This window comes from Neofelis nebulosa, chromosome 10, assembly GCF_028018385.1.
Source record: "Neofelis nebulosa isolate mNeoNeb1 chromosome 10, mNeoNeb1.pri, whole genome shotgun sequence".
Lineage (NCBI taxonomy): Eukaryota > Metazoa > Chordata > Mammalia > Carnivora > Felidae > Neofelis > Neofelis nebulosa.
In genome coordinates, this window is record NC_080791.1 from 21,792,403 (window position 1) to 21,806,659 (window position 14,257).

Genomic DNA, 14,257 nt, shown 5'->3' on the forward strand with positions numbered 1-14,257 from the left:
GACTGGTCTCTGGGGAGTGGGGCACCGGGACCGCTGAAAACAGGAGTGTCTTCCCAGGACCAGTTGCTACGACCAGCAGACTGGGAAAATCTGATGGACGTGTGTAATTCTTCCCTCAATTGCAGAACAGAAATAAGTGACACGCCCTGAGTGCCAACGAATGCTCAGTTCCGCCCCAACTGAGAGAATTCTTCCCATACCTCCAGGTACCCTCCCCAAAATGGTGCTCTGGGGGATGATCTCAACAAACTCAAGTCATTTCAGTTTAATGGTATCAATTTCTTAAGCTCATAGAGTCCACAGTATGAAGAGGGTGTTGGCCCCACATTTTCCCACCACCCTTCCTTTGGCTCCCTCCCTAGGTCCATTCTGGACCCTCTGCCTTGGAAACAAGGTTGGTCCTCACTGGGTGTTCCTCCGTCCTTCCTTTACGGGTGTGGCTGGGGAGAAGTGAGCCTGCCTACGTAGGAAAGGTGCCTTCCTGAGAGGCATGGCTCCATAAAGCTCCTTCCCTAACCAGCCTGTCCCACAAGATGCTGTTGTCCTCCGGGAAGATCTCTGGTTCTTCCACTTCTGGTGATGCAAGTGGGGGGGTGGGGAGATCAGGAGATAAGCCTGCTTCTCAGGCCACAAGACCCGGTTTTGGGATGGATGGAGCAGAGGAGAAAGCAAGGGGTAGGAGGCAGGCCGAGATGACTTTTTGCTCACTGGGGGCTCCAGGTCTGCTTTGCTCTTATTTTGTTTTGCTTTCATTTGTTCTCACAATCCCGGAAGGAGAACTGTCCTGGTGGCGAGGCAAGGTGGTCCCCCAGCTGCAGAGAATACAGGCCAAGACTGACACTCCTCAGCGGGGTGGTTTTGATTCTCCTCTTGGCCGTCTCCTGTCTCAGGTACACTTCATGAGGAGCCTGCAGGGAAGTTGAAGGAGAATGGAGTTACCCTCCTTAATCTCACCTCTCCAACCCCAGGGGTTCCCTCTTGGCTCCTCCCCAGAATCCCTCCACCAAGAGTATGGCAGACAGGCACTTACTGCCGGCCTTGGGCTCAGGACGGCTGAGCTGACTTCTTCCGGAAGAGATCCGAGAGTCGGGGGGCCAGGGAGGCAGCCCCCTTCCCAGCCGCTGGCTGTGGTTGTTCTCCATGTCCTCCAACCAGTCTGACCTCCACTCCCACAGGGGCAGGGAGAGGGTGGAGGTCAGGAAGAGGTCATCCCGGGGGGAGGGAGGTGAGGAGGCATCTGTCAGGGAGGGTAGATTTGTTTGTGGAGGGTTGGCCTTCACTCTGAGGGACCAGTTTAGGGCAGAACACTTAGGACCTGCTTAAGGCATACATGCAACCCAGAAGATAACCTAGCCCCAACTCGGCCCATCAATTCTGGGGGCCACTGGAATGAGTCCATTGGTTTCTTAGGGAGAATAGCTTGAACTGTTTCCTCCTAGCCCACCTCTGGCCTTCTTTTTATTTATTTATTTATTTATTTTGAGAGAGACAGGCAGTGTGAGTGGGGGGAGGGGCAGAGGGAGAGGGAGACAGAATCCCAAGCAGGCTCCACACTGTTGGTGTGGAAACCATGAGATCACGACCAGAGCCAAAACCAAGAGTCAGACACTTAACTGACTGAACCACCCAGGTGCCCCCCAGCTCTGGCCCTCTATCCATACTCTTTCCCTTCACCCTTCCTCTCCCCGGGCACCTTTCTTCTCCCTCTGTTGTGGGCACTTCTACCCTGGATAATCCTTGCTTTCCCGTTTACTACAAGCCTGGTTGTTTTTATTGGGGTTCATAAGATGGCGATAGGGGATCTGACAGAGTGTATGAGGAAGGGGCACCGGGAGCCTGAGCTACCTTCTGTTGCCATGGAGATAATGGTCCCACTCTGGTAGACATGTGAAGGAGTGAGCCCATCTTCTCTTTACCCCAGCCACAGACAGAACAAGAGGAGGGCTTGCAAGCACAGTGGGAAATAAGAGAGAAAACAGAAGTTCCCATCATGAGGAGAATCTGAAACAGGGGGTTGGAGTAAATAGTAAATAGAAGAGGTGGGGAGCAATCTTTCCTGGTGATCGGTGTCTGGGTAAGACGAGGGACCTGGGGGGAGGGCAATGCAACTGGCTGCCTCTGGGCTTTAGACTTGAACATTTTGTCCTTGTTCTTGTGGGCAACCTTGGGCAAGTTCAAAAACCTGTTTGACTTACAGTTCCCTCATTTGGAAGAGAAAGATAAAGAATATTTTTCATAGAGTTGTTAACATTGAATGTATATATAGCACTTATCACAGGGCCTGGGGCATAGTGATCATTCAATAAAAGCTGGCTGTTTTAAGGATAACCACAAAGACAATGATTGGGGGGCGTCTGGGTGGCTCAGTTGGTTTAGCGCCCACCTCTTAATTTCGGCTCAAGTCATGGTCTCACGGTTGTTAGATCGAGCCCCACATCAGGCTCTGTGCTGACAGCACTGAGCCTGCTTGGACTTCTTTCTTTTCCTTTCTCTCTGCCCCTCCCCCTGCTCACGAGGGCTCTCTCTCTCTCTCTCTCTCAAAATAAAGAAACAAACTTAAAAAAAAAAAAAAAACAAAGACAATGATTAGGAAGCCTTGCCTCTTGGTTGGGGAAAAGGAGGGAGGGGTTCTTATGGGATCTGAGTTCATTCCAAGGGGTGGGGTGAGGAGGAAGGCAGGGTGGTCTCACATACCCATGAAGACGCAGTCAGCCTCCCTGGGCTCCAGACCAAAGCCAAAGCTGTCCACAGCCATTGCCAGGGCCCGGGCAAAGTGGGCGTCCGCAAGGAAGGAGCCGTCAGAGGAGCTGACAAGGCTGGCTCTGGCGCTGGGGGCGTTGTCCTCGGAGGCTGAGCCCCAGCCGTTGGCCAAGGAGCCCTCGCTGGGGGTGGGGGTGGGGCAGGGCCGGGGTGGGCACAGCAAGCCCCTCACTTCGGACCCCACCCCTCCTCCGGCCCTGCCCACATCCGCCAGCTCTGAGGCTGTCGGGATGCTGATGTAACCGTAGGTGACAGGGGGTGAAGGAGCCCTTGGCATAGGAGAGACGCTATTCCTAGAAAAGGCAAAATGGGACACAGTGCTATGGTTGAGGTGGGTCTACTGGCACAGCAGAGACATTCCAGTTGAGATAAGCATACCCCTGTTGTGTGCGTATCTCCAGTCCTTTGGTCATCCCTCAGACAACTCACCTGGGGGTCTCCTCACCGTCACTGAGCTCCAGGCACAGGGCCACCTCCTCAGGAGTCAGTACACTGTCCTGATCCTCCCCCAGGGATGACAGCGAGGAGCTGGACAGACGACTGGAAGGTGGACTGGGGCCAGAGAGGGAAGAGGCCTGGGGGCTGGAGGGACTGGGGGGACTGGAGGGGACAGGGATGGGGAGGGGGGCGGCTGGCAGTGGGAGGGAGGAGGGAGCTTGGGGCTCCACCGAGGGCCTGATGGGGGTAAGAGAGTGATGACAGGGTCATTACTGCAGCCCCTGTCCCCCCCTCCCCCAGCCCCTGTTCAAGCACAGCAAAGACCCCTCACACCCCAGTCCCCCACCCCTGCTTCCTGACCCCATGCCCTCTTACTGGGTCTGCTGACTCTGAGTGGAGGCTCCGCGAGAAGCGAGGGGTGCTGGGGGGAGAGGGCGCGAAACCAGCTCATTGGACGATCGGAGGAGCTGCGGTCCCAGGGCCCTCCAGGCAACCAGAGCTTGGGGCACGGGTCCCGGAGAACAATAGCCTAGGGGTGAGAATGGCAGGGCCCCCATGAGCCCCAGCCCCAACCCTGTCCCCCAGCTTCCTGTTCCCACTCCCACCCCTACACCCTGCCTCACCTCCTCACTTTCCTCTCAGGGCCTCCTCTTACCTGGACTTTGGGAAAGGTTCTTGGAGCCTTTACTCCCCAACTCCCAGGCCCAGAACTCCATAGGGTGGCTGGCCCGGAGGGGCGGGGAGCTGTTGGCTTGGTGCAGCTCTGCAAAGGCAAGAGTCAGTGGGTGGGGGGCAAGCCAGGGTGGGCCTTTCGGACCCCAACCACAGGCTCTATGTTCAGCCTTGTCATTCAGTCAAGCGTTAGGGTCCCTGAATTCAGAGACAAGAAGGAAGAACCTCCCTGCATCCTCTGCCCCGCCCCCCTTCCTCCATGCAGGAAGGTAGCACGAGGCTTGGAGTCAAAAGACCTGCGCTCATAGCCTAGCGCAGTTACATAGTTGCTGTGTGACCTCAGGCAAATCCACTAAATTTTCTGGGCTCCCGTTTCACTTGGGAACACCCAGTGAAACCATAGTTTTGCCAATTTTAATTTATTTCTAAAAACAGATTGGAAAGTTCCTGGTGCCTAAAAGATACTTGGACAACTTTCTTTTCCTCATGTATACATCCCAATCTTCCTGATCTCTATCCCCCCACCTTGCTACTCTTCTCATGAATTTTGGCTCTGTGAAGACAAATACCCCTTCTTTTCTTGAAGAGAATCTGTTAATTTCCATTTCTCACATTACAAATATCTCACATGGTTGTGGGTAACCTTGCCCGAGAAACCAGAGTGTTTCTCACTTGGGAAGAAGGGTTGGGCTGTCAAGTTGAGCTGAGTAGGTGAGACAACCCCACACCATGCCGAGTGGGACAGGAGTCAGCTGAGGAGGAGAGGACCTCTAGAATAGGAAGAGTGTGGGTCTCACCCAGGGAGACAGTGCCCTACCAGTAGGTATTCGGCGATATTTGTTGAATGAATGAACAAAGAGATGGATAATATGAGAGGGGTAGATGTAAACACAAGGTGAGAAGAATCACAAGATTGCGGCTACCATCCGGCTCACATGGCCACTTAAGAGACAGGGCTCTCGGTGAACTCTGATAGTGGAGAAGCTGAGGTAACTGAAGAAGCAGACCTAGCTGGGTGCAGTGACCCTAGCGCATGCTTCTTGGTCAGGCCGAACCCCAAATGGATCTCAGTTTAAGCCAAAAGGGAACCAGAAGGGTGATAGAGGGAAGAGATTTCCTCAAGACCAGGAACCAGGAAACTATCAAGTAAAGGCAAAAAGGAACCAGTCTTCAGATTAGTGCCACATGATCAGAAGCTCATTTAGGAAGGGGGTTCCTTCCTTGGTAAACCAGAGACCAGGCAGGATCCTCAAGGCACAGCTGTCCTCAAAGATTTGGATGCCACCATGGGCAGGTTCAGAGCAGGGAGGAGATCAAGGCTACGGCATTCCCTGAGACTATCTGGCCCCTGGGAATCCCTATACAATGGCCAGACCTTCTGAGCCTCTGGGATGAAAACCCACACAATGGCTAGACTTCCTCCATCAAAATTGCCTTTTGTACCTAGGCTGCTTTGGTTTTTAAATTTCCTTTAGTTGTCGTATGATCTAGGGAGTTCTGGAGGCCAACTTCAGGTGCTTCAACTCTGCTCTCAACAGCTTTGTCTCGTCTGGTGCCTGGCTTCCTGAGTAAGCTCAGAAATGGGACCCATGTCGGTCGGTTGGTTTGTGTGGAAGAGGAAGAGGAAAGGCCAGTCCTAGAAAAGGCCACATTTGTCCCAACCCATTCATTTCCTCTAAAGGATTCTCATAACAAAAAGCCTCCTTCCACCCTGCTTGTAATTACTTGGATCTTAGTTTCACTGTTATTTGAGCAAACTACACCATAAAAATGTTATGAAGGTTAGGTCAAATCTCACTGGGCACACCTGAATGGCAATAAATATTTGTACTAATTAATTAATGAATTAATTAGGATATTCAGTGGGCGTATCTGGAAGAGTGAAACTAACATCCTTATATAATGGATGAAACACAGGAGAGTACAGTTCTGAGCATATCAGCGGTGGAGAAAAAAAACCCACCTAAGGGCAAATAATAAGAAAAAAGAATAAACAGGTCAAGGGAGTAGGGGGCACTGAGAGAGCTTGCCAGTGTTAGATGACAAAGAATCCTCAGTCTTTTGGACTTACAGCAGCAGAGCCAAACTCCATGGCTCTGACCAGACCATAGCACGAACTTGCTGTGGCTGAGGTCCCAGGAGCCGGAGGTGGGCCATTAAGTGTCCACCAGCCCAGGGGCCTTACTGTGGTCAATCAGCGGGGCTGGGGTGAAGAGACACAGGGTGAAGTGAGGACCTAAGTCTCATCTTGGAATTGGAGCCTTTCTGAAGAATTGGCTGTAGAAAATTTCTCATTTTTTTCCCAGCAGTATTAACAGTCGAAGATGAGCTCTACATTAAATCCGGGTCAGTGCCGTTCTCCTTGGGAAGGCTGGGTTTTAAATGGGACTGTTTCAACCCCTTTTTAGTTGCTATTTTGTGCCCACTGAGGATTCCTAATGCAATGCATCTGAGGCGAAGCTGGAAAGAATGCCAGCTTTGCTAATATTTAGAGTCATAAAGTTCTGGATATTGGACAAGCTCTTAATTACTCTGTATCCATCTTTGTCTCTGTGAAATTTGGATTATATTCACTGGGGGGAAAAAAAGAATAGGCTGTAGGACATTCGTAAGTCTTACTAAGCAGCACAGAAGGCTTGTGAAGACAGCAGGTGGGGCTCAGACCCACGTTCAGAAACAAGAGAAAATAGTGATAGAATCGAATCTTCTAAGGGAGCTCTCAGAGGGTGGCCTTAGCAAGCAGACCTTTTTGGCTTCGAATCTGAGTTTGGCAGCTTACTGACTTGTGGGATTTTGAACAAGTGACTCATTTCTGATCCTCTTTCCCCACCTGCAAAATTAGAGAAATAATATCTAGCCAATAGGTTGGGGGGATTAAATGAAACAAAGCACCTAACATATAGTAGTTCCAAAAGAAACAGAGACTGTAATTATTTCTCTCTGGAAAGGCAAAGCAAGTAGCTGGAATTCAGGAGAGGAATCTGGGAAGAAGGGAATTACTCAATCTTCTCTGGGAAGTGAGTGGGGAGTCAGTGCCTGGAGAGGCCCGTGCACAGTGTCCATGGAGATGAGGCTTCAAGCTAGCACTGGTCGCACACAGCCAGGTTCTAGAGTTCCTTATGTGCTGGTCGGGCACTGTCACCATACTCTGAGCCCTTAGATGGCAAGAACTGTCTCTTGTGTCCCCACATCTGGCTTACAGTGGTGCTTACGAAATGTTTGCCAAATTCAATTGCATGCAGAAAGAGGGCCCACTGCTGGTGTGGGCCGAGCGGAAGCAGACAACCATGTAAAGAAAAGCGGAGGCCAGCACACCCCTCGCTGAGTGCCTTGGTGATAGCGGAGAGACCTGGTGTCCACCAGGGCAGGGAACTGGAAGCCGTGGGTGGGATACTGCCCACATCTGGCTTTGAGGTCTCCAGGCCACGGTCCCACCACGTTCCCACTCCTGGTCCTCCTGCCACCCGCTTCGGGCTGTGTCTATGCTCCTCATCCTTACCCTGCTTCTTTTTGGCCTTCCAAGCCTCCACAGGGGCCAGAGGCAAGCGGGGAGAAGAGAGTTCCTTGTGGCTGCAGAGGCTGTCTGGACTGGGCCACGGGCTGGAGAGCCGGGCCAGCTGGGGCGGGAGGCGCCTGACAGCTGGGGTCCGGGGGCTTGGCCGGGCTGGGGGGCTGGAAGGCAGCTCGGCGATGAGGGAGCCATAAAAAGTGCTGGTGTCGGGAAGCAGGGGCACACCAGGGCTTCGGGGATCCCAGGAGATCACTGTGGTAAAAATGACAGGAAGAATTACGGTGAGTGCCTCCCACACCCACAACGCCCATCTCCAGCCCTGGGATCCCTGCTCCACTGCAGAGCCCTGGCCCCGCTGGGCATGCTCACAGGAGCGACGACAGTCTAGTGGGTCCCGGGGGTCCACTCCCAGCCTGCTGCTGAGGCTGCTGCTGCTGCTCAGGTCCCGAGAGCCAGAGGTAGAACGCCAAGTGTCTGCCAGCCAAGGGGAGTCACTGTGATCCATCCTGGAACAATGGTGGGGCAGAAGAAATGGGGTGAAGCAAGAACATCATTGGACAAGACCTCCGGTTCAGAGGGTAGCAGAAGGGGTTGAGTAGAGGGTGGCAGCAGCTTTATTCTTGCTGCTTTCCAGGCCTTTACAGACTCCTTAGGATCTCTGACCTGGCATCCCAAAACTCAGTGGTCCTTTCTTATTCTGGGACCGAGGAAGTCCAAGTGGCCCAGAATGAGGAGGCATTAAAGAGAGACAGCTATGTCTCAGATCCGGGGACACAGATCCGGGGACAGACAAACCCAGTGTGAAAATCCCCATCTGCTACAGCCTATGTGTGCGACTCTGGGCAAAGAAGTCTATTAGCCTCTCTAAGCCCTGGTTCTTTATCTGTAAAAGGGCTGCCATATAAGGCTGATGTTTTGAGTTCAAATGAGGAAATGTGAGATCACTCAGCTGGCAGAGCAAGAGTTTGCTACGTGGAATTTGCCTTCTCTACCTCTAGTCTGGTTCCCTTTGAACCAGGCGTCCTGTTGGCTGCCTGAGCAATCTTTCAAGAACAGAGATCATACCAAAGCACTTCTCTGCCTAGAACCGTCAGTGGCTCCCCATTTACCAGCTGCCTAGCAGGGCGAGCAGCACCCTTGTTGGTCTGGCCTTCAGCTCCCTGACCTTATCCTTTACTCCGATGCATCTTGCACCCTACATCCTAGCCAGACCAAACAGCTTATCTTTCCCTATGAACGTAGCAGGCTAGTTCTTCCCACTGCTCTTCTGCCTTTCCCCTTCGTACCATCAGGGTAAACGTGGAATTTTCCCCCACCCCACCTCTTCCACGTGTCTTATACATGTTTCCGCACATCTAGCTCTCGATTGCATGCGTATGCTGGCATGGCTGTCCGGTGGACGGAGCCTGTGCTAAAGAGATGGATGAACAAGAGAATCAGGGTGGAATCCCCTTCAGAGACAAGGGATAAAGTTCCAAGGGAGCCAGAGAAGGTTCGGGGACAGAACAAAGGCCAGGAGGTAGCTGGAAGAGAAAGGCCAGTGAGCACAGAATAACGCAGGAATATATGGCCCCAGCCCACTCGGAACCTTGCAAAATGGTAACCCAAGGGCTGGACGTGTCTGGCACATTGTAGGTACTTGATAAACTTCTGTTGAAAGATGCAGACTTGGAACGTGAAGCCCTTCAGAGGAAATCCAACGAGATAAAAGAGCAGAGAAATGAAATGGTTATTTAGTGTGAAACTCAGCCAATAGGACAAAAAAGTATCTTTTCTTTCTTGGCACCCTGTCTCATAACCACAGACTTGCTTTGGCAGCCAAAGACACTTGGAGCAGGTGTACCCGCAAGCTGACCCTGCTACTGAGAACGAGGCGTGAGAATTGAGAACATAGGGGCAGAGCGCCCTCTGCTGGAACTGTGGGTGATTATTGTGAAGATCACTCCCTGTTTGGGAGATTTCCTGAATGCGAAGGCGCTGCTAGGCAGACCCGGGGTCTACAGAGAAAATGAGAAAGTAGGCTGGTCGTCCCGTGCTAGTTATTCCCCACCTAGCAGAATGGGTCAGCAGGAGAGTGTAGTGAGGATTAGTGAGAGGTGGGTGACAAGAGTCCTAGATTGGGAATTCAGAAGGCCAGCTACTAGCAGTGTAGCCTCGGGCAAAGTCACTTAAGTCTCGCGTCTCCGTTTACTCAACTGTCAAGCGGTGTGGTAGGAACACTAATGAAAGAGAAATTAATTCTCACTTGGAGTTCAGGAGAGATTTGGGTAGTAGGGTCCCGAACTGCCAGGCAGTAGGGGAGACAGCATTCCATCCAACTCTCTGTCCCAGCTCCACGGCCCCTTGGCCCCTCTACCTGCCCCCTCACCTCAAACCCCCCCCCCCCCCATTTCATCTCTCACCTGTGTTTTAGGATGGCGTCCTCACTGGTGTATCTGTACAGACCTGGGAGAGAGCAAAAGGAAGAGAGCTAAATCCAGAGGGCCTAACACCTGGCCAGAGATCTAAGCCCCTGCATTGTGTGGCCTGGGCCACCCAGGGGTCCATCCTCTTACCCGGGCCCAGGTGCACCCCAGCTCTGCGCCGGCGGTGGACACACACGGCAGTGCCCAGCAGCAGCAGCCAGAGCACGACACCACCGCTAGCAATCACTTCTGGCCGCCTTAGGGCGGCCCTCAGCTGCTCCAGGGTCCAGGGACCATCGCTGAGTTCTTGAGTGGCTCGCTCCATGGTCCGCTCTATGTGGGAATTTGAGCTCAGTGGGAGGGGCGGGTGGCGCTATGGGGGTCACGCAGACAATGAGCTGGACGTGTGAGGCGGGAACAGGGCGAGAGGAATGTGGGGATGGGGGCTCGCGGGGTACGGGTGGGCACCGCCCTCACCTAAGAGGAGGCAGACAGGGCTACTGGGGGGCCCAGTCCCAGCGCCCGTGACCGCAGCCACTTGTACACAGTAGGAACCTGGCATCTGGGTGGCCATCTCCAGCTGGGTCTGCTCGCCCGCCACAGTCCAGTTGGCTGGGGGCAACGAAGTGTTGCCCAGGCTCCAGACCTGAGGCACAAGGGGAAATGGGCACTCACCACCCCCCGCACCAACCCCCGCGCCATCCCAGCGGCCGAGTCCTCCACCACTGGCCATGTGGTCATCCTGCCCCGCTGTTCCCCTGGGAGCACTCCCCCACCCGATGTAGCCACACTTCCTATTCCCTTCTCCCTACAGAGTGAGAGAGCCTTCTCTCTAGGCTGACAGCAGGGGGGACAAAAAACAGTCAGCTAAAATAGGTGTTAGACCGTGGTTCTCCAATTTCACTGTGCTTTCGAGTCACTGGGAGGATTTGTTACCAATCCAGGTTGCTAGGTCCGTCCCTGAGTTTCTGATTCATCAGCCTGGGAAGGACCCAAGGATTTGCATTTCTAACAAGTTGTCAGGCAATGCTGGTGTTGCTGGCCCAAGAGCCACATTCTGATCCCACTGGCTTAGAAGTTGACAGTCAGACACAGCCTGGTTTGATTCCTGCTCTGTTTCCTGCACCTGTGGCCTTGGCCTCACTCTCCATGTCCATAAATTAGGGATAATAACCCAGGACGGACTCTGAGATGAAATGAGATCACGTAGGAAAGTGCCTGGCAGTGTCGGGCAGACCCTTGCTCAGCGACAGCAAGTTTTCCTTGCTTCTCTGCACAGGTGCTGCTTCCTAGTGCCCAGAACAAGGGTATGCAGGGCAAGAGGATGTCCTGGCACCACTAGGCAGGTGGTGTGGGGGGGTACCTGGTAGCCACGGATGATGCCATTGTGGTTTTCAGCAGGTGGTGGGACCCAGCTTACAAGGACACTGCCGTTGCCAGGTTTTAAGGTCACCTCTCCGGGAGGGGCATTGGGCACTGGAGGGGAGGAAGACAGGCTGTAAGGGATGCTGAAGGAGGGGACTCTAGGAAAAAGATCTGGGATGGGGACACGGTCAGAGACCACACTGGTAAGAATAGGAGATTCCTGCAGCTCTGCTTGCCTGGCCATGGCAGAAGGGAGTCCAGGAGTAACTCCCAGAAGGGAGTCCCCTCCAAACTGGAGTGGGACAGTCCAGGGGCCCGCAGACAAGAAGGTGTCAGAGAGTATACTGTTGGGTCCTTTAGACATCTGTCTCTGACCTTGTTCAGGCAGCCTCAGGAGCAGCACGTTGCTGTCAGGGCCTTGAGCCCGGCCGGAGAACGGTCTCACTTTGAACTCGTAGTCTTTGCCCCAGAGGAGGCCCCCAAGCTCCGCGCTCTGCCAGCCGGCCAGCAGGGCCTCTGCCCAGGGAGCTCCCGGGCCTCCTGGGGCCGTCTGGACCCTGAACAGGGCTGTGTACGACTGAGCAGGTGCAGCAGGGCCACTCACCTGGGAAAGAGTCCAGAGGAAGGATAGGAGGTCAAGGAGCTGACGGCCGGCTCTTTCTTGAGCTCGGACTGGCACCCACCCCTAGGGCCTGGGCCTCACCTTCCAGCTGAGCCACACAGCAGGCCCGGGCTTGGGGCTCTTTTCAGGGTCTGGGTTCAGCAGGGTCACATTTTCCAGCTGAATATGCACAGCCAGCAACTCCAGAGGTTCCTTGTAGTTCTGGGGCTCTGTGGAGAGCATAGGGCTGGGCTGGGGGGCCGTAGGCCAGAGTGATGGGGACTGAGGGGTGAAACATCCCCCAGACTTGGAGAAACCACAACTGCTAGATTTCCCAGTCTAGAGCACTCCTATTTCTACTCCAGGATTGGGGAACATCCCTCTAGATGGGGCCCGTGTCACTCTGATCCTGATCCCAGGTTGACCCCCACGTACACTGACTCCAGCCAGAACCAGGCCCTAACTTTAGCTGACCACCCTCGACTTACCCTGGACAGACACCCTGGCTGCCCGGCTCTCCCGTCGTCCTGCGCTGTTGGTGGCCACACACATATAGGTGCCTGTGTCGCTCTTCTCTGCTCTTGCCATCTGCAGCGACCCCCTGGAGACCTGTCAGGGCCAGGCGCTTTGTGAAGTGTCTCATGTGGGAGGGGCTCAGACTGGGGAGGGAAGCTTCAGGCCTCATTGCCTTCCCTTCCTCAAATTCTGCAGGGGACATGGGGGCTGGAGGGCAGGTGACTCCCTCAGGGTGTGCCCAGTTATGCTCAGGACCAGAGAAAGTATGGGGAAGGGGGGTTCACTCACCACGTGCCGCCCTGGCTGTAGGGCCAGTGGTTTTCCATCCTTCCACCACGAGACGGTGGGCTCTGGGTGGCCCCAGGGCGGCCCGCACTCCAGAACCACCTGCTTGCCCACAGTGGCCACTGTATCCTGAGGCTGGGTCTGGAAAGCCTCCCGAAGGACTGCAGGGATGATGGAGGGTCAGCAGGGAGGAACGTCCAGTGCTCCCCTCCGCAGAGGTCCTGCCTTGGTGTCTCCTACCACACTGGCCCCATTCTGGTCTATCCACCATTTCGCCACCTTGTGCTTACTCTTCAGAGCCCCACCCTCCTCAGTTCACCCAGCCCAGGCCTTCCCTCGTAGATATCCCCCTATATGTCCTCACCTCAGGCATCTGGCCTCAGGTGCACCCCGCCCCGGGCCTCCCCTCCCAGGCCTTACCCGCCACAGACAGCCGAGCGCCTCGGCTGACCGCTGTGCCCAGCCGGTTGCTGGCCTCGCATGCATAGACACCCAGGTCTGTTGATAGGGCCTGGTCGTCGTGGGCACGTCCCTGGGCAGGGGGCCGCAGCAGTAGGAGCGTTCCGTCTGGTAGGAGGTGGTGTATGTCTGGGGGCACCATGCTCAGGGGCTGCCCGTTCAGCAGCCAGCGGATGGTGGGAGGCGGCTGGCCCGAGGCTCGGCAGCTCATCTTGGCGGGGCCGGGGCCCTGGAGCAGCTGGTCCTGGGGATGGACTAGGATCTGGGGTGGGGAGTCCTGAGCCATACCTCCTGGAAGGGAAAGGGGGGCGGAGCCCAGTCCGACTACCAACAAGGCCCCCAAATCCCTGAACATCTCTTCTGCCCTCTCTTGCCTGAAGATAACTTCTATTAACAATCTGGGAGGGGAGAGAGCTGCTATGCAAGGCATCCAGGCAAGGATCTGCAAAGTTCTCAATCTGTCTGTCTGTCTCTGTCTCACATATACACCATCATCATCATCATCATCATCATCTCTGGTACCCCCACGAAAAAAGGGAAGCAGGGGAGCAAGGGGACCTCTTCTCCCCTTGTCCAGGCCTTGGATCAAGGGAGCAGGGGCTAGGAGAGGGGAGGGCCACACTCACCGGTGACAAGCAGAAGCAGGAGAGGCAGGGGCCGCGGGGCCCCGAGGAGGCCTGATCCTCCAGAGCCCATGGCTGCTCTCAGGCCTCTCTCCTGGTCCCAGGCACTTTGTCCTGCAGCTCTGAGCTCACAGCGGAGGGAAGGAGGGGCGGGGTGGGGTGGTGGTGGTTGTTTGTGACCGAGACTCTGCCCCAGGAGGGAAGCAGCTTTGAGGAAACCCATGCTTCCTGCCTGGCCCTCGGTGCCTTGGAGAACTGGGAGGAGACCAGCAGAGAGAAACTCTCTGCTCTTGACCCTTTAGCCATCACCCCTGACTCCAGCCCCGGCCCTAAAGTTTACCTTGTGATCTAGTCTGGGATTTCCTAAAGGCCATCCTCACACTGATGTAGTTCCAAAGCACAGCCTTCGTCCTTTAACTTTCAGCCTCCATCTAAACCTTGATGGCCGTTCTTACCCCTCTGCTCCGAGTGGCTCCCTGCTAGAGTGGAATGGGGGCCCAGAGGTGGAGGCTCAGGGCACGGCACTAAGAAGCTGAAGGGAGAGAGAAGTGGGCTGAGGCAGCTAAGGGGAGGGAAGCAGGAGCATATTGTCATCCCACAGCCCGGTTGCCCGAGGATAGGC

The 14,257-nt window shown here is 54.8% G+C and overlaps 1 protein-coding gene across 3 annotated transcripts; it reads right to left on the bottom strand.

The window, feature by feature from the left end:
* Window positions 1–258: 258 nt before the first annotated feature.
* Window positions 259–13,926, bottom strand: ROBO4 (roundabout guidance receptor 4). 3 transcript variants are annotated; one of them, XM_058687170.1, is made up of 18 exons: window positions 13,639–13,926; window positions 12,974–13,120; window positions 12,557–12,714; window positions 12,241–12,361; window positions 11,855–11,982; window positions 11,527–11,755; window positions 11,150–11,262; window positions 10,264–10,432; window positions 9,937–10,119; window positions 9,784–9,826; window positions 7,751–7,887; window positions 7,370–7,633; window positions 3,854–3,961; window positions 3,574–3,727; window positions 3,190–3,435; window positions 2,695–3,080; window positions 1,031–1,237; window positions 259–908 (listed from the first exon to the last, which is right to left on the bottom strand). In XM_058687170.1, the coding sequence occupies exons 1-18, from the start codon at window positions 13,856–13,858 to the stop codon at window positions 898–900; spliced, it is 3,024 nt and encodes a 1,007-aa protein (XP_058543153.1). In that variant the 5' UTR covers window positions 13,859–13,926; the 3' UTR covers window positions 259–897. The 3 variants fall into 3 exon arrangements, with proteins under 3 accessions (XP_058543153.1, XP_058543151.1, XP_058543152.1); XM_058687168.1 differs by having other exon boundaries at window positions 12,974–13,303; window positions 13,639–13,925; XM_058687169.1 differs by having other exon boundaries at window positions 2,695–3,053; window positions 12,974–13,303; window positions 13,639–13,924.
* Window positions 13,927–14,257: the final 331 nt, after the last annotated feature.

What these genes read in the sequence shown, in the direction of transcription:
- ROBO4 (XM_058687168.1), bottom strand. Translation starts at nt 13,858, where the DNA reads ATGGGTTTCCTCAAAGCTGCTTCCCTCCTGGGGCAGAGTCTCGGTCAC. An exon ending in TGGGGTGCACCTGGGCCCGG is followed by an intron (nt 9,827 to 9,936) that starts GTAAGAGGATGG and finishes GCTCTCTCCCAG; the next exon opens with GTCTGTACAGATACACCAGT. An exon ending in GACGCCATCCTAAAACACAG is followed by an intron (nt 7,888 to 9,783) that starts GTGAGAGATGAA and finishes CCATTGTTCCAG; the next exon opens with GATGGATCACAGTGACTCCC.